The sequence below is a fragment of the Scyliorhinus torazame genome, chromosome 1, assembly GCF_047496885.1.
Source record: "Scyliorhinus torazame isolate Kashiwa2021f chromosome 1, sScyTor2.1, whole genome shotgun sequence".
Classification (NCBI taxonomy): domain Eukaryota; kingdom Metazoa; phylum Chordata; class Chondrichthyes; order Carcharhiniformes; family Scyliorhinidae; genus Scyliorhinus; species Scyliorhinus torazame.
The window spans coordinates 12,181,968-12,206,324 of NC_092707.1; the positions used below are offsets into that span (position 1 = coordinate 12,181,968).

The 24,357-nt window shown below is 48.8% G+C and overlaps 1 protein-coding gene and 1 long non-coding RNA gene across 6 annotated transcripts in view; one reads left to right on the forward strand and one right to left on the reverse strand.

The window, feature by feature from the left end:
* Nucleotides 1-302: 302 nt before the first annotated feature.
* Nucleotides 303-22,344, reverse strand: LOC140385611 (uncharacterized). The gene is made up of 3 exons (XR_011933413.1): nt 22,213-22,344; nt 5,371-5,489; nt 303-2,125 (listed from the first exon to the last, which is right to left on the reverse strand). It is a non-coding gene; the product is annotated as an uncharacterized lncRNA (long non-coding RNA).
* The window catches only part of galnt9 (polypeptide N-acetylgalactosaminyltransferase 9), a 499,594-nt gene continuing 496,895 nt past the window's right edge, over nt 21,659-24,357 (forward strand). For 2 of the 5 annotated variants that reach the window (XM_072467622.1, XM_072467537.1), the window contains exon 1: nt 21,663-22,409. In XM_072467622.1, the coding sequence (XP_072323723.1) occupies nt 22,178-22,409 (232 nt within the window). In that variant the 5' untranslated portion in view covers nt 21,663-22,177. Of the gene's footprint in view, nt 22,410-24,357 lie in introns of all 5 variants that reach the window. The other 3 variants (XM_072467774.1, XM_072467695.1, XM_072467856.1) reach the window with 3 other exon arrangements.

Below are 24,357 nucleotides of genomic sequence, written 5' to 3' on the forward strand. Positions count from 1 at the left end.
AAAATCAAAAGTCTAATGATGACCATGAAACCATTGTCGATTGTCGTAAAATAGCATCTGGTTCACTAATGTCCTTTTAGGGAAAGAAATCTGCCGTCCTTACCTGGTCTGGCCTACATGCGGCTCCAGACCCACAGCTATGTGGTTGACTCTTAAATGCCCTCAGAGATGGGCAATAAATGCTGGCCCAGCCAGCGACACGCACATCCCATGAACGAATAAAGAAGAAAAGAGCCACCAATGGTGGAACAAGGCAGATTGCGTGGTGTGTAAGGGTAAGTTTAATCCACCAAGTTATATTTGTGTACCTGTACTACAGTTTGCAAATGACCAAAGAAAAGCAATACTGAGCTCTGACATAATGAAGCAGTGCAATTTTCAATTCATTTGATTTTATCTCTGAAAAATAGCACTTCGAGCTGACCCGTTGGACAGATCAATGGGGATTCTCATTCCAACAAGTGATACATTTTGTAAACAAGTCAAGGGAAATTAATTGAAAACTACGATTTCTTTCGACAAATAAGATATTGACGCATGCAAATAACATACTTAATTGAGTTATGTTGGCATGTGAAACAATGAGCTGAGATATTATACTGCAAATTCGCGAGTGATTAGGAAATTGAAAAAACTTGCACACATAAGAATAATATTGGAGCCTTTTGTGATATCAAATAATTATACAATAGCCTACCATGTATTTTAATCTCTTCCTATTGCATAACATTAAAATAGGTCAGATTTTAATCAAGGCATTGTTATCGGTCTTATTGTCCATTAGCCATTATTGGTATTTCTCTGTACCATATTTCAAATAATTATGAAGCAATTGCCTTAATCAGCTGTTTCTAATGTCAGCAGCAGAAATTTGGTAACAACCACAATGGCCTTTCTCCAATGTCCAAATATGCTGGTCACCTCTCTGGCGTTAACCCTTCTCTGGTCAACCCGCCGCCTCTTTTTACTCGGACTATGAGTCAAACACTCTGAGGGATGACATGGTTGCGAAAGGCTCACCTGGATTACTAAATCAAAGACTTGCTTTCATATATTGCGGCTTCCATGACCAGAGGCTGTCCCAAAATGCGTCACAGCCAATGAAGCGCTCATGAAGTGCAGCCATCGTTGTAATGTCGGTAACGTGGGGGGGTCAATTGACACACAGCAAGATCCCACAACAGCAACGTGTTTGTGACCAAATAACCTGTCTTGATTCGGGGGATAAATATTGTTTCAGGACATGGGGATAGCTCCCATTCTCCTCTTCCAGGTAATTCCGTAGGATTGTTTATGTCTGCCTGAGAGGGCAGAGAGGGACTCAGATCTTTTGACAATAAGAGCGTTAAAGATTATGACCCAAAGATGAATAAATGGCGTTAAGATAAGGATCAAACACAATCTGAAGGAGTATGCTGGACTGGTTTAATGGCCTCCCCCTCCTATTCCAATGTTGCGGTGATTAGAGCAAAGGCTGGAATTCAATCTCTTTGTCTTTACACTGATTGCGACAGCAAGGTGGTCTGCCATTGTTGATTCTTAATCACCGTGTCAGAGAAGTGGCTCTCTGTGGCTGTTAAGTCCCTGTGTTACAGTGTGCCTGAGTCCTGCAGTGGTTTATAATTACCAATTGTAACAGTTCGTGATATACTACCACCTAAATGATTCACCACAAAATGATGGCATGCGAAAAGCAAATATTCAGAATTAACAACTGATTTTCAATAATTCTGCACACCCTCATTCAGGCAACGTCCTGAATTATTAGTAGCGATTATTCCGGATCTGTGAAATCAAGAAAGGTGCTGAGGCAATGGCTATAATTTCTAGCAGCTTTGCACTGCAACTACGGTGTGACAATGGGGCCATGCCATAACGGTGGTGAGGGGACAGAGCATCGCTAACTCCAGGCATTTTGCACAATATTTACTGTAGATATTTAAGGTTTAAAGTTTGTCAGGTTTCAACTGAAAGTCCACCTTTGGTAAATTTGCTTCCACAAGTTCATCATTTCCTCCTTCAAATGCTGTACATCCTATGAGCGACATTCCAGTGTTTATCACCATGTCTCATTTTTTCCTTTATGAACTCATCGTGAACGTTGGTTCTCCGCACGGTCAAGATGCTGGATTAAAATGAAGATTTGAGGATTAACTAAAATAAAGATGAATGAAGTTTGGGATGAAATAAAGCTTAAAGGATTGGGTAAACTGGGAATCGATAAGGGTGCAATCGTCTGAAGGGTTTTTGATATGCAAATTAGTTTTTCAGCAGGGAAACACATATTTACTTAGGTGAAGTGAAGAACAATAGGGTATAGAATTATAAGTATTCAAAGTACAGAAGAGATGGGTTCAAATTGGAGACATAAGAATACATGTCACACTTACATCTTAAAAGCATTGTTTCCTAAGGTATTTTTGAATACAATAACATCAAAAGAAAAAGACAGTGCATCAGTATCAGGGTTAGCTCTGTGAACATAGAGGAGGAGCACAATGCGTAGGAGCAGGGCAAACAGTGAAGATCATATCTACATCCAGAAGGCAAGGCAAGTTCTTCGAAAAGCAAGATTGTGCTGAAAGCTGCTGTTTTGAAAACCTCAAAGATTCTACTCTGAAACCAAACAGAAAGCTTCCTAAATAAAGACAAGTAACTATTTGCTGAGTTCAAAGAACAAAGGAAAGTACAGCACAGTAACAGGCACTTCGGCCCTCCAAGCTTGCACAGACCAAGCTTCCTGTCTAACCTAAAGCCTTCTACACTTCCGGGGCCTGTAATCCTCTATTTGTTATGGTAGCACAGGGGTTAGCACTGTTGCTTCATAGCGCCAGGGTCCTAGGTTCGATTCCCGGCTTGGGTCACTGTCTGTGCGGAGTCTACACGTTCTCCCCGTGTCTGCGTGGGTTTCCTCCGGGTGCTCCGGTTTCCTCCCACAAGTCGAGAAAGACGTGCTGTTGGTGAATTGGACGTTCTGAAATCTCCCTCAGTGTGCCCGAACAGGCGCCGGAATGTGGCGACTAGGGGATTTTCACAGTAGCTTCATTGCAGTGTTAATGTAAGCCTACTTGTGACAATAATAAAGATTATTGGCTGGGTTTCAGTGTGGAGTGCGTCTGACCACAGTCAGCCTGTGGTCTCAAAGGTGCAGTGATTTTACTGAGACTATTCCAGGATAAGATATATTTTGTAACCCCCGCTATTGACGCTGGTTTAGCACACTGGGCTAAATCGCTGGCTTTTAAAGCAGACCAAGGCAGGCCAGCAGCACGGTTCAATTCCCGTACCAGCCTCCCCAAACAGGCGCCGGAATGTGGCGACCAGGGGCTTTTCACAGTAACTTCATTGAAGCCTACTTGTGACAATAAGCGGTTTTCTTTAAATCTGTGTGCAGTTGTGAAAATAAGTGGGGGTGAAGATAAATTGTATTATAGCCAAACTTCCCATGTTTAATAAATATTTTTTGTTGTTGTGAATAGCTAATTGGCTGACCTATGACTCTGTTCATCCGCGTTCTCGGAAAAAAGAGTAAACGTTACAGTCTTCTGAGCTAGGATCCCATTCTGGGACCTCCCCATCCAATAGTAACACCAACTGGGATCGTAACACTTTATTAACAGCTCTCTCAATCTGTCCTGGCACCCTCAATAATTTCTGCACTTACATACCCAGATCTCTGCTCATTTTGCCCTTTTAAAGTTGTACACTTCATTTTATATTGTCTTGCCATACTCTTCCTCCAAAAATGAATCACTTCACACTGGGCCCAGCATGACATTTCTTCTGCCACTTGTCCAGCTACTCCTACTTATCTATGTCCCTTGAAGTTCTACAATATCCTCCTCACAGTTCACAGTGCTTCCAAGTTTTGTATCATCCACAAACTTTGAAATTGTTCCATGTATGTCAGGAAATATAAGCGTCTTGGCGCTGACCTCTGGGGAGCTCCACTACAAGTCTTCTTTCAGCACAAAAAGCATCCATTAACCACTACTCTGTTTCCTGTCACTCAGTCAATTCCGTGTCCATGTTGCTAATGTCCCTTCTATTCCATGAGCTATATCTTTGCTCACAAGTCAGTTGTGTGGCACGGTATCAAATGCCTTTTGGAAGTCCATGTACACCACATCAACAGCATTACCCTCATCCACCCTCTCTGTTACGCCCTCAAAATTTTTTATCAAGTTAGTTAAACATGTTTTTCCCCTAAGAAATCCATGCTGGCTTTCCTTACTAAAGCCGCACTTACCCCACCATCAAAGTTAAACCAACTGGTCTGTGGTTTCTGGGCCCTTCTTTGTTTCCACTGGCGGGTGAAACTAGCACTAGGAGGCATAGCCTCAAAATAATGGAGAGCAGATTTCGGACCGAGTTGAGGGGGAACTTCTTCACGCAAAGGGTGGTGAATCTGTGGAATTCCCTGCCCAGTGAAGCAGCTGAGGATACCTTGTTAAATGTTTTTAAGGCAAATGTGGATAGATATTTGAACAATAAAGGAATTAAAGGTTACGGTGAGCGGGCGGGTAAGCGGAGCTGAGTCCACAAAAGATCAGCCATGATCTCATTGAATGGCGGAGCAGGCTCGAGGGGCCAGATGGCCTACTACACATCCTAGCTCTTATGTTTTTATGTACACAATTTATTGAACAAAAGTGTAACGCTTGCAATTCTCCAGTCTTCCGGGACCATGCCCGAGTCTAAGGAAGACTGAAAAATTATGGCCCATGCCTCAGCAATTTCCACTCATTTCCTTCTGTATTCTTGGATGCATCTCATCCAGTTGTGGCGCCGTATCAACTTTAATTACAGATAACCCCCCTCCTTTTCAATTCCAAACCCATCTCGTGGCCGATTTGCCTCCCTCTTTTACCACATGCAAAGTATTCATTCAGTGCCTCAACTATTCCCAGTGTAAATTCCCTTTTCGGTGAATAATCCTCCTTTTACCACCCTTTTACTATTCATATACCTATAGAAGACTTTGAGATTTTTACGTTAGCTGCCAGTCTCTTTTCATACTCCCTCTTTGCTTCACTTATTTGCTTTTTTCCTTCTCCTCTGACATATTCAGCGTGATTTTCAATTATATTTTCCACCTGACACTGTTCACATTTTAGCATTTTCCTTATTAAGACCTGTCCCTGGACTTGACCTAAGTGCCTTGTGTAGCACAGGGTAGAATGTTAACATTAATAGACACTGACTGGACTTCAAAAAAATCACAACCGCACCAAAAGTAAAAGAACGTGTGGAGGGAGAAATTTCTATTCCAGACTAACGCTGTGACTGAATACACCAGGTGGTTTTCAATGCATTAATATACTGTCAACATCAATATAACACTGGAGTGGGACCCTGAACCTTGATTACCTTCAATCCAGATAGAGAAACTACTTGTGGCATTGCAAATCTATCGTGGCACAGAGAATAATGGGCTGTGTAGAACAGGTCTTCTGAATCAGTGCAAGCTGCATCAGGGATTGATTGTCCTGTAAGTTGAGAATACATCCTGATTAAGACTGAGTATCAATGTTATACACACACATATATATCAATGCGCATACACATACTGATACCAACAAACATGTGTCCATGTGTGTGCATGTAAGTGAATGTATATGTGTGTACAAGTATGTGAACCCGGAGGAAACCCACGCATACTCGAGGAGAAAGTGCAAACTCCACACAGACAGTCACCCAAGGTTGGAATCGAACCCTGGTGCCGTGAGGCAGCAGTGTTAACTACTGTGCCATCGTGCAGGTATGTGCACATATATCTATATATATGCTTGCATAACTGGCAAAAGACTCTAACAAGTTCTGGTCAAAGAATCATAGAATTTACAGTGCAGAAGGAGGACATTCAGCCCATCGTGTCTGCACCGGCCCCTGGAAAGAGCACTCCACTTAAGCCCACGCCTCCACCCCATCCCCGTACCCAGTAACCGCACCTAACCTATCTGGACACTAGGAGCAATTTATCACGGCCAATCCACCTAATCTGCACATCTTTGGACTGTGAGAGGAAACCGGATCACCCGGAGGAAACCCACTGTGACATGGGGAGAACGTGCAGACTCCACACAGACAGTCACCCAAGCCGGGAATCGAACCTAGGACCCTGGCGCTATTTTTGTTTGCAGAAGAACAAAGTGGAGACTAAAGTAGCTGAATAATTAATATATCGCAGATCAAACAAAAGACCCGAGGGGCTGGTCTGGAAAATTGGCCACTATCGGTGTGGTTGAAGGGGTCTGAACCCGGGGTCATTAATTGTAAAATCAATGACAAATTGAGCAGAGGAGCGACAGCAGTGTCTGACCAATGATGCGATGGTTAAGGGACCAGGCCAAGAACATTCTGAGTGTGACTAAACGGGTTACGAGACAACAGTGATTGAAAGGTGAGAAGAAATAGTCAGATGAAAAGAAAAAGGTGTCCAATAAGGATAGGGGATAATGGAGGAAACAACACTGGGAATTATAAAACAGCTCAGAAGAGAAGTGGTGAAAAAGATGAGGGGAGCTGAGGCACAGAATGAAAGGAGGGTGCTCGTGAGCAGAAAGAGAGATAGCTGTGGGTGAAAGATTGGTTAGAGGCACGGGGCCACTGGGAGATGTAGAGGGCGTCTGATCACTGAGGGACGGGAGCAGACATTGAACGAGAAAGGCAGTAGTGTCACATAGGGTGAGTGGAGGAGGGTGTGAAGGAGCCGTACATGAGAGCAGAGGGCTGCCAGTGATGTGGAGAGATTAGAGGAACTGGGGTTGTCTTCCTTTGAGCTATTCAACCAGAGAAAACTCATGGTACAGAAAGGGAACATTCAGCCCATCATGTCTGCATCGGCCTTGGGTCACTGTCCGTGTGGAGTTCGCAAATTCTCCCCATGCCTGTGTGGGTTTCGCCCCCACAACCCAAAGATGTGCAGGGTAGGTGGATTGGCCACGCTAAATTGCCCCTTAATTGGAAAAAATAATTGGGTATTCTAAATTTATGGGAAAAAAAATGTCTGCATCGGCCGAGAAAGAAAATATCATAAGCTAGTTGTCCATTCTAATCCCACCTTCCAGCACCCGGTCCACAGTCTTGCAGGTTACAGCACTTCCGGTGGAGATCTAGGTACCTTGGGGTGGTACAATATGGTTTAGCACACTGGGCTAAATCGCTGGCTTTTAAAGCAGGCCAGCAGCACGGTTCAATTCCCGTACCAGCCTCCCCGAACAGGCACCGGAATGTGGCGACTAGGGGCTTTTCACAGTAACTTAATTTGAAGCCTACTCGTGACAATAAGCCATCACCTGGGGCTGGTTTAGCACACTGAGCTAAATCGCTGGCTTTGAAAGCAGACCAAGGCATGCCAGCAGCACGGTTCAATTCCCGTACCAGCCCCCCCGAACAGGCGCCGGAATGTGGCGACTAGGGGCTTTTCACAGTAACTTCATTTGAAGCCTACTTGTGACGATATGTGATTTTCATTTCATTTCATTTCGTAACTTTCAAAAGGGAATTGTAAAAATACCAGTAGGGGGAAATTTACAGGACTATATGAGGAAAAAGCAGGAGAGCGAGACTAATTGGATTGCAAACTCAAACGGCCGACACAGTTAAAACGGAGCAAATTGCAGTCTTCTGCTGCATTATTCTAAGATCTGTATACCTCTGTTTTTAGAATAATGGTTGACCAATGTATAAAAGAGGTAGATAAGTGTAGAAGATTTTAGTTTAGTCGGGCAGCATGGTCGGCACAGGATTGGAGGGCTGAAGGGCCTGTTTCTGTGCTGTACTTTTCTTTGTTCTTTGTTCTTATTGTGGAATAATGTTAATAAATGCGAATGAAAAGTGTGAATAGAAATCAATACCACAGAACCATGGTAAGTTAATGGCACAGAACTGTTGATCTCTCTGCCATGAAAAGACTGTCTCTTGATCATTTGGTGAGTTCAAAATTATAAATGTTCTGCGCAGAGACTTTAACCTGATGTGCTTCTCTTAAAGGTTATGTTTTTTGTAAGTCTTCTGAATGTTAAAAGGACAGCATATGCATTACTTAGTGTTGTATTCTTTGGGGGTTGTATTTGAATTGATGGTTGCTAAGATGTTCACTGTTTGTTTTAAAAAGGTTAACTTGAGTTCATGGAATAAACATTGTTTTGCTTTAAAAAATACTTTTCCATTTCTGCTGTACCACACCTGTAGAGTGGGCCGTGTGCTCCCCATACCACAATCTATTAAAAGTTGTGGGTCAGGTGACCTCCATGATACACTTTGGGGTTCTCTAAACCCTGGCCCATAACAATCTGCTGATGATACCCTCATTCATGCTTTTAATTGTTATCATCAGACAGGGCCATTACAATGCTGGCCAAGCTCCATTCTTGCACCATCTGTAAACATCAGCTCATACACAATTTGCATCAGGCCCTGTTCACCCATCACCCCCATGCTCACACTGACCAGCGTTAGCTCCAGAGCCGGCAATAGGGGAATTTTGACGCCATCATCCTTGTTCTTCCCATCTCTATCATTTCCTCCAGTCCTACGATGTCCCAGAATCTCTCCGCCGCTCCCTTCCTGGCCTTTTAAGCATGCTTGATTTTCACCGCCCTACCATTGACGGCCGTGCCTCCTCCTCAGACGGGGTCGCTGAGGCCCTATACTTCAGAATTTCCACCCGAAACCTCCCCACCTTCCTTCCTTTCAGGCATTTTTAAAAACCTGCCTCTTTGACCAACTTTTGGTTCCTTTTCTGTTAAAACCCCATGGGGACCATAGAGAAACAATCATTGATCTCCCTGTGTGGCTGATAGAATATGAGCTCCCTAGATAGGGGGCGGAGGACAACAGCCTGGGGATCGTTAAGGCAGGGGACAAAAGCAGGCCGAACTGAGGTCCTGGTCAGATCAATTCTTCCAGCGAGGTCTGCACTGAAGTGAGATATTACAATTGTAAGTACTTAAATAAATTCACCTTCATTACTAACAGCTGCCTTATGAGTTATTATATTGGCGATGAGGATTTACCGAAACTCCGAAGTCACCCATCGATTTGCCTACTCACCAGAATTTCGTATTGAGTACGGTATGTCACATTGTTTAAAATGTCATTGTTTGGTAAATGTTCTTCTGACCACCTGTGAGGCCCAGATATTTTGGATCGTCAAAAGGTTGACCTTTCCGGCTGCCGCGGATTCCAGGTCGTTCGCTAAACCTAGGGCAATGGTGTTGGACCACCACGACCCCAAGCCGCCTGGGATTCTGCAAAGGCACCATTTTAACATGGCAACACACTCCCAGTTATGGCATTCATTTAATTTGCTTGCAGCATTTGACTGAACACTGCGAGTTCAGGCCGTCTCTCTCAGAAATGCTACGGGACAGACTCGAGTGCGGTATCAATAATTCGGCCATTCGACAGAAGCTGTTAAAGGATACAACGCTGGATTTAATGCAAGCCATTGAACTTTCTCTCACAACATGTGAAGATGGGTGTACATGAACCACAAGGGTCCTTTGATTATGGTATGCATAGCTTGAGTCGCCCTCCTGTTCAGACTCCATTTTTTTTCTTTATTCGTTCTGTGGGCATCGCAGGCTGGGCCAGCATTTATTGCCAATCCCTGAGGGAATTTAAGAGTCAACCATATTGCTCTGGGTAAGGAGTCACATGTCGGCCAGGCTGGTGTAAGGACAGCAGATTTCCTTCCCTCAAGGGCATTAGTGAACCAGATGGGTTTTTACGGCAATTGACAATGGTTTCATGGTCATCATGGTAGACTTTTAACTCCAGGTTTTTAAAAGTAGACATTTAGTTCGACATCGGTCACAGGTCGGTGCAGGCCTGGCCAGAATTCCTTCGGTGGAGCAGTCCCTACGGGACATTCGTGGCGGACTTTGCACCACGGGCCCTGCTGAAGCCCGGTGGAATACCCATCCTGAACAGAGTGGTTCTGGGACCTCTGCTCTTTATGGTTTTTATAAATGACTTGGATGAGGAAGTGGAAGGTGGGTTAGTAAGGTTGCCGATGACACAAAGGTTGGGACAGTGTCGAGGGCTGTTGCAGGTTACAACAGGACATTGACAGGATGCAGAGCTGGGCTGAGAAGTGGCAGATGGAGTTCAACCTTGATAAATGTGAAGTGATTCATTTTGGAAGGTCAAATTTGAATGCTGAATACAGGGTTAAAGGCAGGATTCTTGGAAGTGTGGAGGAACAGAGGGATCTTGGGGTCCACGTAAATAGATCCTTCAAAGTTGCCACCCAGGTTGATAGGATTGTCAAGAAGGCGTGTGGTGTTTTTTGACTTCCAGTTGCGGCGATGACCAGCTAAGCCGCACGTTTCGGCGGCTCCAGCTTTGACGGACTTTCGGGCTCTTTTTAAGAGCCCCAACGGGGAATATTTGTGACGAAACCCGGTGTGGGGTGAAGCAACAGGGAGTCCCCCCCCAGTGTGAAAGAAAAAGATCGGCGGCGGCGGCCAGATCTCGGAGGATCCTCGAGGGCAGCGGCAGAGGAAAGAAAGGAGCAAGATGGCGGCGGAGGGAGCCCAGGCGACATGGGGACCGGACCAGGACGAATTTCTAAGACGGTGTGTGGAGCTGCTAAAAAAGGAGGTGCTGGCCCCGATGCTACAGGCAATCGAGGGGCTTAAAGAGACACAAAAGGCCCAGGAGATAGAGCTCCGTGTGGTGGAGCAGAAGGTAACTGACAACGAGGACGAGATCCTGGGACTAGCGGTCAAAATGCAGACGCACGAGGCGCTCCATAAGAAGTGCATCGAAAGGATTGAAGTCCTGGAAAACAGATCAAGGATCAAGAACCTCCGGATCCTGGGTCTCCCCGAGGGAGTGGAAGGAGCAGACGGCGGGGCTTATGCGAGCACGATGCTACGTTCGCTAATGGGAGCTGAGGCCCCCTCGGGCCCCTTGGAAGTGGAAGGGGCCCACCGGGTCCCTGCGAGGAGACCAAAGGCTGGAGTACCACCTAGGGCGATGGTCGTGCGATTTCACCGCTTCAACGACAGAGAGGTTGTTTTGAGCTGGGCCAAGAAGGTACGGAGTAGCTGATGGGAGAATGCGGTGAAACGAGTGTATCAGGACTGGAGTGCGGAGGTGGCAAGAAGGAGGGCGAGTTTCAATCGAGCCAAGGAGGTGCTGCATAAGAAGAAAGTGAAGTTCGGGATGTTGCAGCCGGCGCGATTATGGGTCATGTACCAGGATAGACATTACTATTTTGAGACGTCGGAAGAAGCATGGACCTTCATCCAAAAAGAGAAACTGGACCAGAACTGAGGGACTGATGTTGGAGGGGAAACGACAATGTTGATGCATAGAGGTGTAAATTGGGGAGGGAGGGACACTGAGAAATGTGGGCGTCGGTGGGGGGGAAAAAGAGACACAGGCGGGGGATGGGGAATGGGAACGGGGCTGTAGGGGGAGCTGCGCCATAGGGGGCGGGATGGTTCTATTTACCCCCGCCAGAGAGATGATGGCGGGAAGATAGGCGTAAGGAGGATGGGAGTTCCACACACGGGGGGGTCAAGGAGAGAGCGGGAGAAGCCGGGGTCAGTTGAAGTCAGCTGACTTTCGGAAGCAATATGGGGGGAGTAACCATGCTAGATGGGGATCTAGCGAGGGAGGGGGGGGGACAACTGGGTTGCTGCTGCTGAGATCGAAAGGGAGCTGGTAAGAGAAAAGGTGGTCGAGGCTGGAATGCGCCGCCTGGGGGACAGGTGGGTGCACTGGACCGGACGTGGGACTGGGCCAGAGAGGGTGATGGCTAGTCGACAGGGGAGGGGGGCGGGCAGCCCCCCAGTCCGGCTGATCACGTGGAACGTGAGAGGCCTAAATGGGCCGATTAAGAGGGCCCGAGTGTTCGCGCACTTAAAAGAACTGAAGGCAGACGTGGTCATGCTTCAAGAGACGCATCTGAAGGTGGCGGACCAGGTTAGGTTGAGGAGGGGATGGGTGGGACAGGTGTTCCACTCAGGGCTGGACGCAAAGAATAGAGGGGTGGCCATATTGGTGGGGAAACGGGTGTCGTTCGAGGCTAAGAACATTGTAGCGGACAGCGGGGGCAGGTATGTGATGGTGAGTAGCAGACTGCAGGGAATGGAGGTCGTGCTGGTCAACATATATGCCCCGAACTGGGATGATGCGGGATTTATGAAGCGGATGCTGGGACGTATCCCGGACCTGGAGGTAGGAAACCTGGTAATGGGGGGGGGACTTCAACACCGTGCTAGACCCAGGGTTAGATAGATATAGATCCAGGACCGGAAGAAGGCCGGCAGCGGCCAAGGTGCTTAGGGGGTTTATGGACCAAATGGGGGGAGTGGATCCGTGGAGATTTGCTAGGCCGTTGGCCAAAGAGTTCTCCTTTTTCTCCCATGTCATAAGGTATACTCCCGGATAGATTTCTTCGTTTTGGGAAAGTCACTGATTTTGAGGGTGGAAGGAACGGAGTACTCGGCCATAGCTGTTTCAGACCATGCCCCACATTGGGTGGATCTGGAACTAGGAGAGGAGAGGGAACAGCGCCCACTCTGGCGACTGGATGTGGGATTATTGGCGGATGAGGGAGTCTGCGGAAGGGTGCGGGGATGTATCGAAAGGTACCTGGAGGCCAATGATGATGGGGAGGTCCGAGTGGGGGTAGTATGGGAAGCGCTGAATGCGGTGGTGAGGGGAGAGTTGATCTCCATCAGGGCCCACAAGGGGAAAACAGAGGCCAAAGAGAGGGAAAGACTACTGGGGGAGATCTTGAGTGTGGATAAAAGATATGCGGAGGCCCCGGATGAAGGACTATACAGGGAGAGGTGATGACTCCAGACGGAGTTCGACCTGCTGACCACAGGGAGGGCAGAGGCACAGTGGAGGATGGCACAGGGGATGAGATATGAATATGGGGAAAAGGCGAGTCGCCTGTTGGCCCACCAGCTTCGTAAGAGGACAGCGGCGAGGGAAATAGGGGGAGTTAGGGATGAAACGGGAACTACGGTGTGGAGAGCAGGGAAGGTAAATGAGGTGTTTAAGACCTTTTATGAGAGGTTATATAGGTCCCAACCCCCGGAGGGAAAAGAGGGGATGCAGCAGTTTCTGGACCAACTAAGGTTCCCGAGGGTGGAGGAGCAGGAGGTGGCAGGCCTGGGGGCGCCAATTGTGGTGGACATGGTGCCCAAAGGGCTGGGGAATATGCAGGCAGGGAAGGCCCCGGGACCTGACGGGTTCCCGGTGGAATTTTACAGGAAATACGTGGACTTGTTGGCCCCGCTGCTGGTAAGAACCTTTAACGAGGCCAGAGAAGGGGGGACTCTACCCCCGACAATGTCGGAGGCGACGATATCACTAATCCTGAAGCGAGATAAAGACCCGCTGCAATGCGGGTCTTATAGGCCTATCTCGCTCCTGAATGTGGACGCCAAGTTGTTGGCAAAAGTGCTGACAACGAGGATAGAGAATTGTGTCCCGGGGGTGGTGCACGAAGATCAGACAGGGTTCGTAAAGGGGAGACAATTGAATGTCAACGTGCAACGGCTATTGGGGGTGATAATGATGCCCCCCAGCAGAGGGGGAGGCAGAGATAGTGGCGGCAATGGATGCAGAGAAGGCATTTGATAGGGTAGAGTGGGAGTATTTATGGGAGGTGCTGAGGAGGTTTGGGTTCGGAGAGGGGTTTGTCAGCTGGGTTAAACTCCTCTATGGGGCCCCAATGGCAAGTGTTGTCACAAATCGGCAAAGATCAGAGTATTTTCGACTACATAGGGGAACAAGACAGGGGTGCCCTCTGTCCCCATTACTGTTCGCGCTGGCAATTGAACCACTGGCCATAGCGCTGAGAGACTCCAGGAAATGGAGAGGGGTGGTTAGAGGGGGAGAGGAACACCGAGTGTCACTTTACCCAGATGACCTACTGCTGTATGTGGCGGATCCAGTGGGGGGGATGACAGAGGTTATGCAGATATTGAGGGAGTTTGGAGATTTCTCGGGATATAGGCTTAACATGGGAAAGAGTGAGCTTTTCGTAATACACCCTGGGGGCCAGAGTAGAGGGATAGATGGCCTGCCGCTAAGGAGAGTGGAAAGAAACTTCCGATACCTGGGGATTCAGATAGCCAGGAGCTGGGGAACCTTACACAGACTCAATCTGACTCGGCTGGTGGAACAAATGGAAGAGGATTTCAAAAGGTGGGATATGCAGCCGCTGTCACTGGCGGGCAGAGTGCAGGCGATTAAGATGATGGTCCTCCCGAGGTTCTTATTTGTGTTTCAATGTCTCCCTATATTGATCACTAAGGCCTCTTTCAAGAAAATAGATAGGAGCATCATGAGCTTCGTGTGGGCAGGGAAGGCCCCGAGGGTAAGGAGGGGGTTCCTGCAACGTAGCAGGGACAGAGGGGGACTGGCGTTGCCGAATTTGGGCGACTATTACTGGGCCGCCAACGTGGCGATGATCCGCAAGTGGATGATGGAGGGAGAGGGGGCGGCGTGGAAAAGGCTGGAGATGGCGTCCTGTAAAGGAACGAGCTTAAAAGCGCTGGTGACGGCGCCACTACCGCTCTCCCCGAAAAGGTTTACCACGAACCCAGTGGTGGCGGCAACATTAAGTATCTGGGGGCAATGGAGGCGACAGAGGGGTGTGTTGGGATCCTCGGTGTGGTCCCCGATGAGGAACAACCATAGGTTTGCCCCAGGGAGGTTGGACGGAGGGTTCCAGAGCTGGCACCAGGCAGGAATTAGGAGAGTGGGAGACTTATTTATAGATGGGACGTTTGCGAACTTGGGAGCGCTAGAGGAAAAGTATGAGCTGCCTCCGGGGAATATCTTTAGGTATATGCAGGTGAGGGCTTTCACGTGACAACAGGTGAGGGAATTTCCGCTGCTCCCGACACAGGGGATCCAGGACAGGGTGCTTTCGGGGGTGTGGGTTGGGGAGGGCAAAGTGTCCGAAATATACCGGGAGATGAGAGAAGAGGGGGAGGAGCTGGTAGAAGAACTGAAAGTAAAATGGGAAGAAGAGCTCGGGGAGGAGATTGAGGAGGGTTTGTGGGCTGATGCCCTAAGCAGGGTAAATTCCTCTTCCTCGTGTGCCAGGCTTAGCCTGATCCAATTTAAGGTGCTACATAGAGCACATATAACGGGAGCGAGGTTGAGTAGGTTCTTCGGAGTGGAGGACAGGTGCGGGAGGTGCGGGGGAAGCCCGGCGAACCACACACATATGTTTTGGTTGTGTCCGGCACTGGAGGGGTATTGGAGGGGAGTGACGGGCGTGATCTCGAAGGTAGTGAGGGTCCGGGTCAAGCCAAGCTGGGGGGTCAGCTATATTTGTGGTAGCGGATGAGCCGGGAGTGCAGGAGGCGAAAGAGGCCTAAATTGTGGCCTTTGCGTCCCTCGTAGCCCTGCGAAGGATTTTACTCATGTGGAAGGAAGTGAAACCCCCCGACGTGGAGGCCTGGGTAAACAATATGGCAGGGTTCATAAAACTGGAGCGGATGAAGTTTGCGCTGAGAGGATCGGTTCAAGGGTTCTCCATCGGTGGCAACCGTTCCTCGACTATCTAGCGGAACGTTAGGGGGAAAATAGATAGCCAGCAGCAGCCCAGGGGGTGGGGGGGGGTAAATTGTTTCTGTTCTAGATGGGGTGAAGGGGCGGGGGGAGCACTATTTCGTGTTATTTTGTTAGTTCACTATTTTATTTAAACAATGTTATCTATCAGTTATCATGTTACCGTTTTTGTTGATTTGTAAGGGGGAAAAATTGTGTTTGAAAACTTTTTAAAATATATTTTTTTTTAAAAAGAAGGCATTTGGTGTGTTGGCTTTCATTACCGGGGGATTGGGTTTAAGAGCCGCGAGGTTTTGCTGCAGCTTTATAAAACCCTAGTTAGACCACACTCGGAATATTGTGTCCAGTTCTGGTCGCCTCATTATAGGAAGGATGTGGATGCTTTGGAGAGGGTACAGAGGAGATTTACCAGGATGCTGCCTGGACTGGAGGGCATGTCTTATGAAGAAAGTTTGAGGGAGCTAGGGCTTTTCTCACTGGAGCGAAGAGAGAAGAGAGGTGACTTGATAGAGGTGTACAAGGTGATGAGAGGCATGGATAGCCAGAGACTTTTCCCCAGGGTGGAAATGGCTGTCACGAGGGGACATAATTTTAAGGTGATTGGAGGAAGGTATAGGGGAGATGTCAGAGGTAGGTTCTTTACACAGAGAGTGGTGGGTGTGTGGAATGCACGGCCAGCAGAGGTGGTGGAGTCAGAGTCATTAGGGACATTTAAGCAACTCTTAGACAGGCAGATGGACAGCAGTAAATTGAAGGGGTGTAGGTTAGGTTGAATTTAGTTTAGGATAAATGTTCGGCACAACATCGTGGGCCGAAGGGCCTGTACTGTGCTGTACTGTTCTATGTTCTCTAACTTTTGGTTCCTTATCTGTTAAAACTCCATGAGGACCATGGAGGAACAATCATTGATCTCCCTGTGGGACTGAAAGAATACGAGCTCCATAGGTAGGGGGAGGAGGACAACCACCTGGGCTGAAAAGGCAGAGGATAGAAAGCAGGCCCAATTCAGGGCCTGGTCAGACCCATCCTCCCGGTGAGGCCTGTCCTGGAGTTAGATCCTGTGTCAAGCGTGTAATTATAAATATATAAATAAATGCACCTCCGTTAACGACAGTTTCCTTAGGAGTTATTACATTTTCCAATGCCTCCTTATGTGACTCAGTGTGCATATTGTGACGAATGTAGGACATCTTTGTACATATATTATTATATATCTGTTGCAGGAGTGTTATTAAAAGAACTTAGGTTCAGGTATCCAGATTATATGTCTGCCAAAACTGTGATTAAGGGGTTAACAGCGAGGCAGGCTGTGAGCTCACTCATGGGAGGGGCTGGGACTGTTTTTAGTTTCGTTTTTAGCCCTGCCCTCTGCCAGTTTTTAGTTTAATTTTTCTGCCCTGGTTTCTGGGGAAAGGAGGTGCGTTTCTCAGACTGACCTCTGAAAGCTTCTCTCCAAGGACTTTGTGAATAAATCTGTAAGCCACTGAGCGTCAAGTTTATTTTATAAATGGCGTTGGGCCTGTATTGGATGATGCCTTACTGAAAGCTTAGAAGTAGATGGGAAAGTGAGCTCAAAGACATTTTTTGATTTTTTAAAGAACTGTTTAACTATGAATTGAAAATCAGTTTTTTCCTTGCAGTTAATCCTGTGTTAATAATAAAGTTTGTTTTAATACAAAAAAAACAATCCCTGTTTGTCAGTGGATTCACTCCTGGGGGTGAAGTATCCCTTCCTCACAGGTTACAAATTGAAACATTACTGGGGTTTCTTGTCCATTTCCTCTTATAAAGTGGGATCTGGTTGGGTACCGGAACAATATGCTTCTTGCGTCTCTTTGAAACATTTTCTCACATATTCTTCCTATGCCATGAGATAAAAACAGACTGATGTTGGTATACATTTGCCTGATCTGCCCACGTGCCGATTCATCACAATGATAAGTTGTCTTTGCCTTCTTAAGATAACTTATCTGATAACAGGACCAGTGAAGTAAATAATTAAACACATCTATCTTGATTTTTGCTCAGCAATAGAATTCTCACTCTTGGGACCTCCAGGAGCTAAGCAGAACGATCGTTACACCGCCCTGCACTCGCGTGCGAAACTCCACTGGCCCGACCAAAGCTGTACCGCAAACTGCAGATTGTTTTCTGTGTGCCAGGAGTGAGCACTCGAAGACTGCTGAATGGTATTCACCCCCATGCCTCCAACTGTGCCCACCATGGCGCAGTGGGTGGAACTTCTTCCTGAGATAACATTGCACGTTCATGGTCCCACTCCTAAGATTTAAGGGCAAAATCTAGGCTGGTCCTTCCAGCACTGAGGGAGTGCTGCACTGTCAGAGATGCCGTCTCTCAGGTGAGATGATAAACCAAGGGTTCAGCTGCCCTTCCAAATAAGACCATAAGACATAGGAGCAGAATTAGGCCACTCGGCCCATCGACTCAGCTCCGCCATTCAATCATGGCTGATATTTTTCTCATCCCCATTCTCCTGCCTTCTCCCCATAACCCCTGATCCCCTTATCAATCAAGAACCTATCTCTGTCTTAAAGACACTCAGTGATTTGGCCTCCACAGCCTTCTGCAGCAAAGAGTTCCACAGATTCACCACCCTCTGGCTGAAGAAATTCCTCCTCATCTCTGTTTTAAAGGATCGTCCCTTCAATCGGACGCTGTGCCCTCGCGTTCTAGTTTTTCCTACAAGTGGAAACATCCTCTCCATGTCCACTCTATCCAGGCCTCGCAGTATCCTGTAAGTTTCAATAAGATCCCCCCTCACCCTTCTAAACTCCAACGAGTACAGAACCAGAGTCCTCAAACGTTCCTCATACGACAAGCTCTTCATTCCAGAGATCATTCTTGTGAACCTCCTCTGGACCCTCTCCAAGGCCAGCACATCCTTCCTTAGATACGGGTCCCAAAACTGCCCACAATACTCCAAATGGGGTCTGACCAGAGCCTTATACAGATGTTTGTAAAAGATCCCAGGATACTATTTTGAGGAAGAATAGGAGAGATCACCTTAGTTACCTGACCAATGTGAATCCTTAAAAACAGGTTGTTATTATCACAATGCTCTTTGTGGGAGCTTGCTGTGTACAAATCTGATGCTGAATTCTCTCCACCAGAGCAGTGACCACACTTCAAAAGTAATTATTTAGCCGCAAAGTGCTTTGAGGTATCACGTGATCATGAAAACTACTCTGTAAGAGAAAGCTTTATTCCTTTCCTTAAATTGGTTTGGGATGTCCTAAAGTATTACATCAATGTAAGATCATTTTTTCTGGAGTTTGTTCTCCCACTTGATGTCAAATTCAGGCCATCAGAGAAATAAGGAGGGAAAAAATGGATTAAGAGAAGACCGAAATGAAAAGGAAGACATTTTAAATTTCACCACTTGAAGGAGTGAGACACATCTTTACTTCTTCACTTTATGGGCAAGAAAGATTTATTGGTAGTCATTAACAATTAGCAAATAGTTAAAAGGACACTTATGAAGATAATTACCTGAAGAATGTATCTCCCTTATTCACGCTCAAATAATTCAGTAACTTTGTGAAGGTTATAGGGAGGTTGAGGAAGAGATGCTAAATGCGATTTGCTGGCTACGCCCCTCTGGAATGGGGGTGGGACGGAACCGGTAAATGCCACAAGAGATGTCTTCCGGGATCTAACGAGATCTCGCGAGACATCCCAATTTGGATCCAGCCCACAATGAGCGTAAGTGCTTACTTAACTATGCTGAAGCCGGATCTAACCGGCTTCCGGGATCTATTGACCTCACTGAGGGGACCCCAGCTGGGCGCCGATTAGGGGGTCTCCCAACATTGAAGACGCCTGGGTGATTGGGGACAGGGCAGGGTGGCCCCCTGGCTCTCCCCCAGCACCCGGGCACCTTGGCACTGACACCCTGGCACTGGCAAGGTGCCCAGGTGGCAGTAATAATAATAATTGCTTATTGTCACAAGGAGGCTTCAATGAAGTTACTGTGAAAAGCCCCTTGTCGCCACATTCCGGCGCCTGTTCGGGGAGGCTGTTACAGGAATTGAACCGCGCTGCTGGCCTTGTTCTGCATTACATACCAGCTGTTTAGCCCACTGTGCTAGTACCAGGGTGCTTGGGTGGCAGGGGGACACTGCTAAGGGCTGGGGCCTGAGGGAGGCCATGTCCATGAAAGTAGGGTTTGAGGGGGTTATGAAGGGTGGGAGGGTGAAGGATAGGTATGACGGGGTCTCCAAAAGGTTTGGGGGGTGGGGGGGGTGGGTCCTGAAAAGGGGACCCGAAAGTGGGGTTGGGGTGGCCTGAAAATGGGGAGCCCCTTAGCGACCCTATAGCGGGGTGTCCTCACTTAGGGGAGTGTGGGTTAATGCCCATGTGTGTGGGGGTGACATTGTCCATGGGTAGGGATGTGGGGGATCCTCAAGTTCATTTAGAGATTGGGACACCCTTTCAAAATGGCGGCCCGATCTCTGAGGAGCCGGTCTCACCGGCGAGTTCAGCTCCCAGTGTTGAAAACATTTCTAGGCGGGACACGGCGGGGCGTGGGCAGGCTCCGGGGTCCTGGGGGGGGGGGCGCGGGCGATCTGCCCCAGGGAGTGCCCCCACGGTGGCCTGGCCCGCGATCGGGGCCCACCAATCCGCGGGCGGGCCTGTGCCGTGGGGGCACTCTTTTCCTTCCGCCTTCACCATGGTCTCCACTATGGAGGAGGCGGAAGAGACCCCCTCCACTGCGCATGCGCAGGGATGCCGTGAGCGGCCGCTGACGCTCCCGCGCATGCGCCGCCCGGCAAAGTCATTTCTGCGCCAGCTGGTGGGGCACCAAAGGCCTTTCCCGCCAGCTGGCGGGGCGGAAATCAGTCCGGCGCGGGCCTAGCCCCTCAAGGTGAGGGCTCGGCCCCTCAAGATGTGGAGAATTCCGCACCTTTGGGACGGCGCAATGCCAGACTGATTCGCGCCGTTTTTGGCGCCGGTCAGCGGACATCGCGCCGATTACGGAGAATCCCGCCCCTGATGTCAATTTTCATCCTCCAACACAAGCAAAAACCCTTGGGACAATTCACCAGATGTAAAGAAAGTTGTGGTTATAGTTGGTGTGGGTTGATGGATAACTGTTAACCAGGGTACACACACGGGTATATATTGTTCTTTATGTACCATCTACAAGATGGATGGCAGGAACTCGCTAAGGCTCCTTAAACAGCACCTTCCAATCTCACAACCATCACCATCTAGAAGGACAAGGGCAGTAGATACCTGGCAACACCACCACCTGGAGGTCCCCCTGAAAATCACTCACCACCCTGATTTGGAAATATGATCCAATAATCTTTCATTAGTGTCACAAGTAGGCTTACATTAACACTGCAATGAAGTTACTGTGAAAATCCCCTAGTCGCCACACTCTGGCGCCTGTTCGGGTACACAGAGGGAGAATTTAGAAGGCCAATCCACCTAACCTGCACACCTTTGGACTGTGGGAGGAAACCGGAGCACCCGGAGGAAACCCACGCACACACGGGGAGAACGTGTAGACTCCTCACAGACAGTGACCCAAGCCGGGAATCGAACCTGGGACCCTGGAGCTGTGAAGCAACAGTGCTAACCACTGTGCTACCGTACCATGCCTTCGCTGTCGCTGGGTTAAAAATCTGGAACTCCCTCCCTAACAGCATAGTGGGTCTTCCTACATATAGATACATACAAAATAAAAGCAGAAAGAGGCCATTCGGCCCTTCAACAATCATTATGATCGTGACTGGTCATCAAGTTCAATCCCCCGATCCCGCCTTCCCCCCACTGGACTGCAGCGGTCCAAGAAGGCAGCACACCACCACCTTCTCAAGCGGCAATTGGGGGTGGGCAATAGATGCCGAGCCTAGCCAGCAAAGCCCACATCCTAAAAAATATCTATTTTCAATGCTTCAAAATAAATGGGTGTAATTGCAGTGAGATACAGATGGCTGCCTCTTTCACAGTCTCATTGTTCTTAGCAAAAAGGGGAGCTGTCCCTTGTGACCGAGTGGAAGTTTTTGCTGTCTGCATGTTGCAGCTTTAAGAGCAGAGGCGAACAGCCTGTACGTCACTGTAAACCCTACGTTGGCTGCCTCTATCTCTCCTTCCCCTCCCTCCCCACCTCTGTCTACACATCAGTGCTCAGCAGCTGCCGGAGCTGAGTGCAATGGGCAGCGTGGAGAGGGGACAGGGGAGAGAGCTCTTGCTGCATCGCAGAGTGTGGGACCGGCTTAACCACTTGCTCCTTCTCCCCTCACCTTCAGACAAAGAAGGCCATCAATAATGAGAGTTCAGCCTGTGCCCTGGTCGCAGGAGCCGGAGACACTGCTTGGGAACATTCCTGCAGTCAGAGCTGCCAAGGAGCTCGGAGTACTTTCAGCATTTTGCCCTGCTGTGTGACAAGCTGATTTGCTCTGTGAGTGTGTGTGTGTGTGTGTGTGTGTCTGGACAATTGGGGCTGAAGCTCCCCCACCGTCCCCCACCCCCCCCCCTCTCCCTCTCCCTCCTCTCTCCAGTTAACCCTTCCCTGGACCTTCCCAAGGTTGTTGCACTGGGAAAGCCAGATGTGCTCCCCTCCCCACCTGCCCGCCTCTCCAGTCCCATGGCTCCCGCAAGAAGAATCAAAACTTTGCTCACCGTCAACATTTTCGTCTTCCTGGGGATAGTCCTCTTCTCGGTCTACTGCCGGATTTCCGAGCGCTCCGAGGAGTCGGTGCAGGTGTCGGAGCGCAGGGTGAGGAGTCGGAGTGGCAAGGAGCAGCTCCTGAAGGACAGGGAGAGCATCCTGCAGCGCCTGGATCACCTGGAGGAGGTGGTGTACAACCAACTGAATGGTAAAAAAAAAATACAAAACCTCATCTTGTTCTGTTCAATAAGCCTTGCTCTCTCACTCCAGCATTGCTGGCAAGACCTGAGGAAGTCTTATGTGTGCATGTTTGCGTTTTTTAAATTGTCCACTTACTCACCCATTCCACCTGACAGATTGGCACTGGGCTGGGCTCGGCTCATGGCTGGGTGGCACGGTGGTTAGCACTGTTGTTTCACAGCGCCAGGGTCGCGGGTTCGATTCCCGGCTTGGGTCACTGTCTGTCAGGAGGGGCTGGGCTCTGCGCATTCCTAGGCGGCACAGTACCACAGTGGGTTAGTACTGTTGCTTCACAGCGCCAGGGTCCCAGGTTCGATTCCCCGCTGGGTCACTGTCTGTGCAGAGTCTGCACGTTCTCCCCGTGTCTGCGTGGGTTTCCTCCGGGTGCTCCGGTTTCCTCCCACAAGTCCCGAAAGACGTGCTTGTTAGGTGAATTGGACATTCTGAATTCTCCCTCCGGGTACCTGAACAGGTGCCGGAATGTGGCAACTAGGGGCGTGTCACAGTAACTTCATTGCAGTGTTAATGTAAGCCTCCTTGTGACAATAATAAAGATTGTTATTATCAACCACTTTACAAATTCTAACGAGTTTGGGCCAACCGTTATTTGGGTGGATGTCCAGAACTTGCATTTTTGTAGCGCCTTTCGCATCCTCGGGACGTCCCAACGTGTTTTACAGCCAACGATTTTGGTGTGGGTGGGCGGGGGGGGGGGGGGGGGGGGGAGGGCGGGGGGGGGTGGGGTGAGGGGGGGGGGGTGGGGTGGCAGCCGGTTGGCGCACAGCAACAGTCACGAGATCCATGTCCGGATCGTCATTTTGTCCTGATGGTGGAGGTAATGAACCCTGGTCAGGTCCGGGGCGTGGGGGGGGGGGGGCGGGTGCGGTGGGGGGGGGGCGGCCAGGGAGCGAGGAGAACCCTTCCAACTCTTCCTCTGAAGCAGCACAGTGGGACTCTGCCTGTCCACCCGCGTGGGACAGATGGGGCCCGGGTTTAATGTCTGCTCTGGCAGTGCTCTCGGGCAGCACAGCACTCCTTCACTGCCAGTCCGCGCACTCTCCTGTTCGGATCTCTGGAGTGGGATTTGAACCCACAATCTGCTGACTCCAATGCCAGAGCGCTTCAAAGATCAAACGGGCGAATCACACCACAAGTCAGCCTTGGTATAAAAGGATGATACAGTAGTTCTGTACAAGGATTTTAATCGCCGCACCCCACAGTGGCTGTGGTGCAGGGGGCTGCTACGGAAACCGTAGTAAATTACCCAAAGTGGGCAAAGACTTTGAGTCTTTCTTTGAGAGCAGGTGCTTTAATTTTGCGCAGTTAGGCATTTAATATGCTTCTAAATTTCAGAACCTTTTCCCTGAATATTTGTGCTATTCTTGTCGCCTAAAATCCAATATCTGTTAACTTGAAGTCAGGTATTCAGTGTTTGAATGTTGTACAGTGTGATCACTGCCACATTTAACTTCGGAACTTCCGCCTCACTGATACTGACTCATGTCTGGACTAAACATTTGCATTGTGAGCTCTCACACCCTTTGACCTTACATTGCGTAATAAATAAGCGTCTACCTCTTGTACCATTAAGTGGAGATCAAATGTGGATTTAGCCCCACTCACCCAGCTCCAACACCCCAACCACAACCCCCACCCCCCCCCCCCCCCCCCCGCCCCTGCCATCCCCGCACCCTCCACCCCTCCCGAAACCCTGGAATTGCTAAAACTACATTGACTCCTGGTCCAGCTGCCCCTTCATTCTAAAGTTGTGTTTAATTTCCCCCTTTCTCTGTAACTTGCCCCCCACAACGACCCTATTAGAATCTATGCCCCTTGTGGCACCCCCCTCTTCACTCACCTGATGAAGGAGCTGCGCTCCGAAAGCTTGTGGTCCCAAATAAACCTGTTGGACTTTA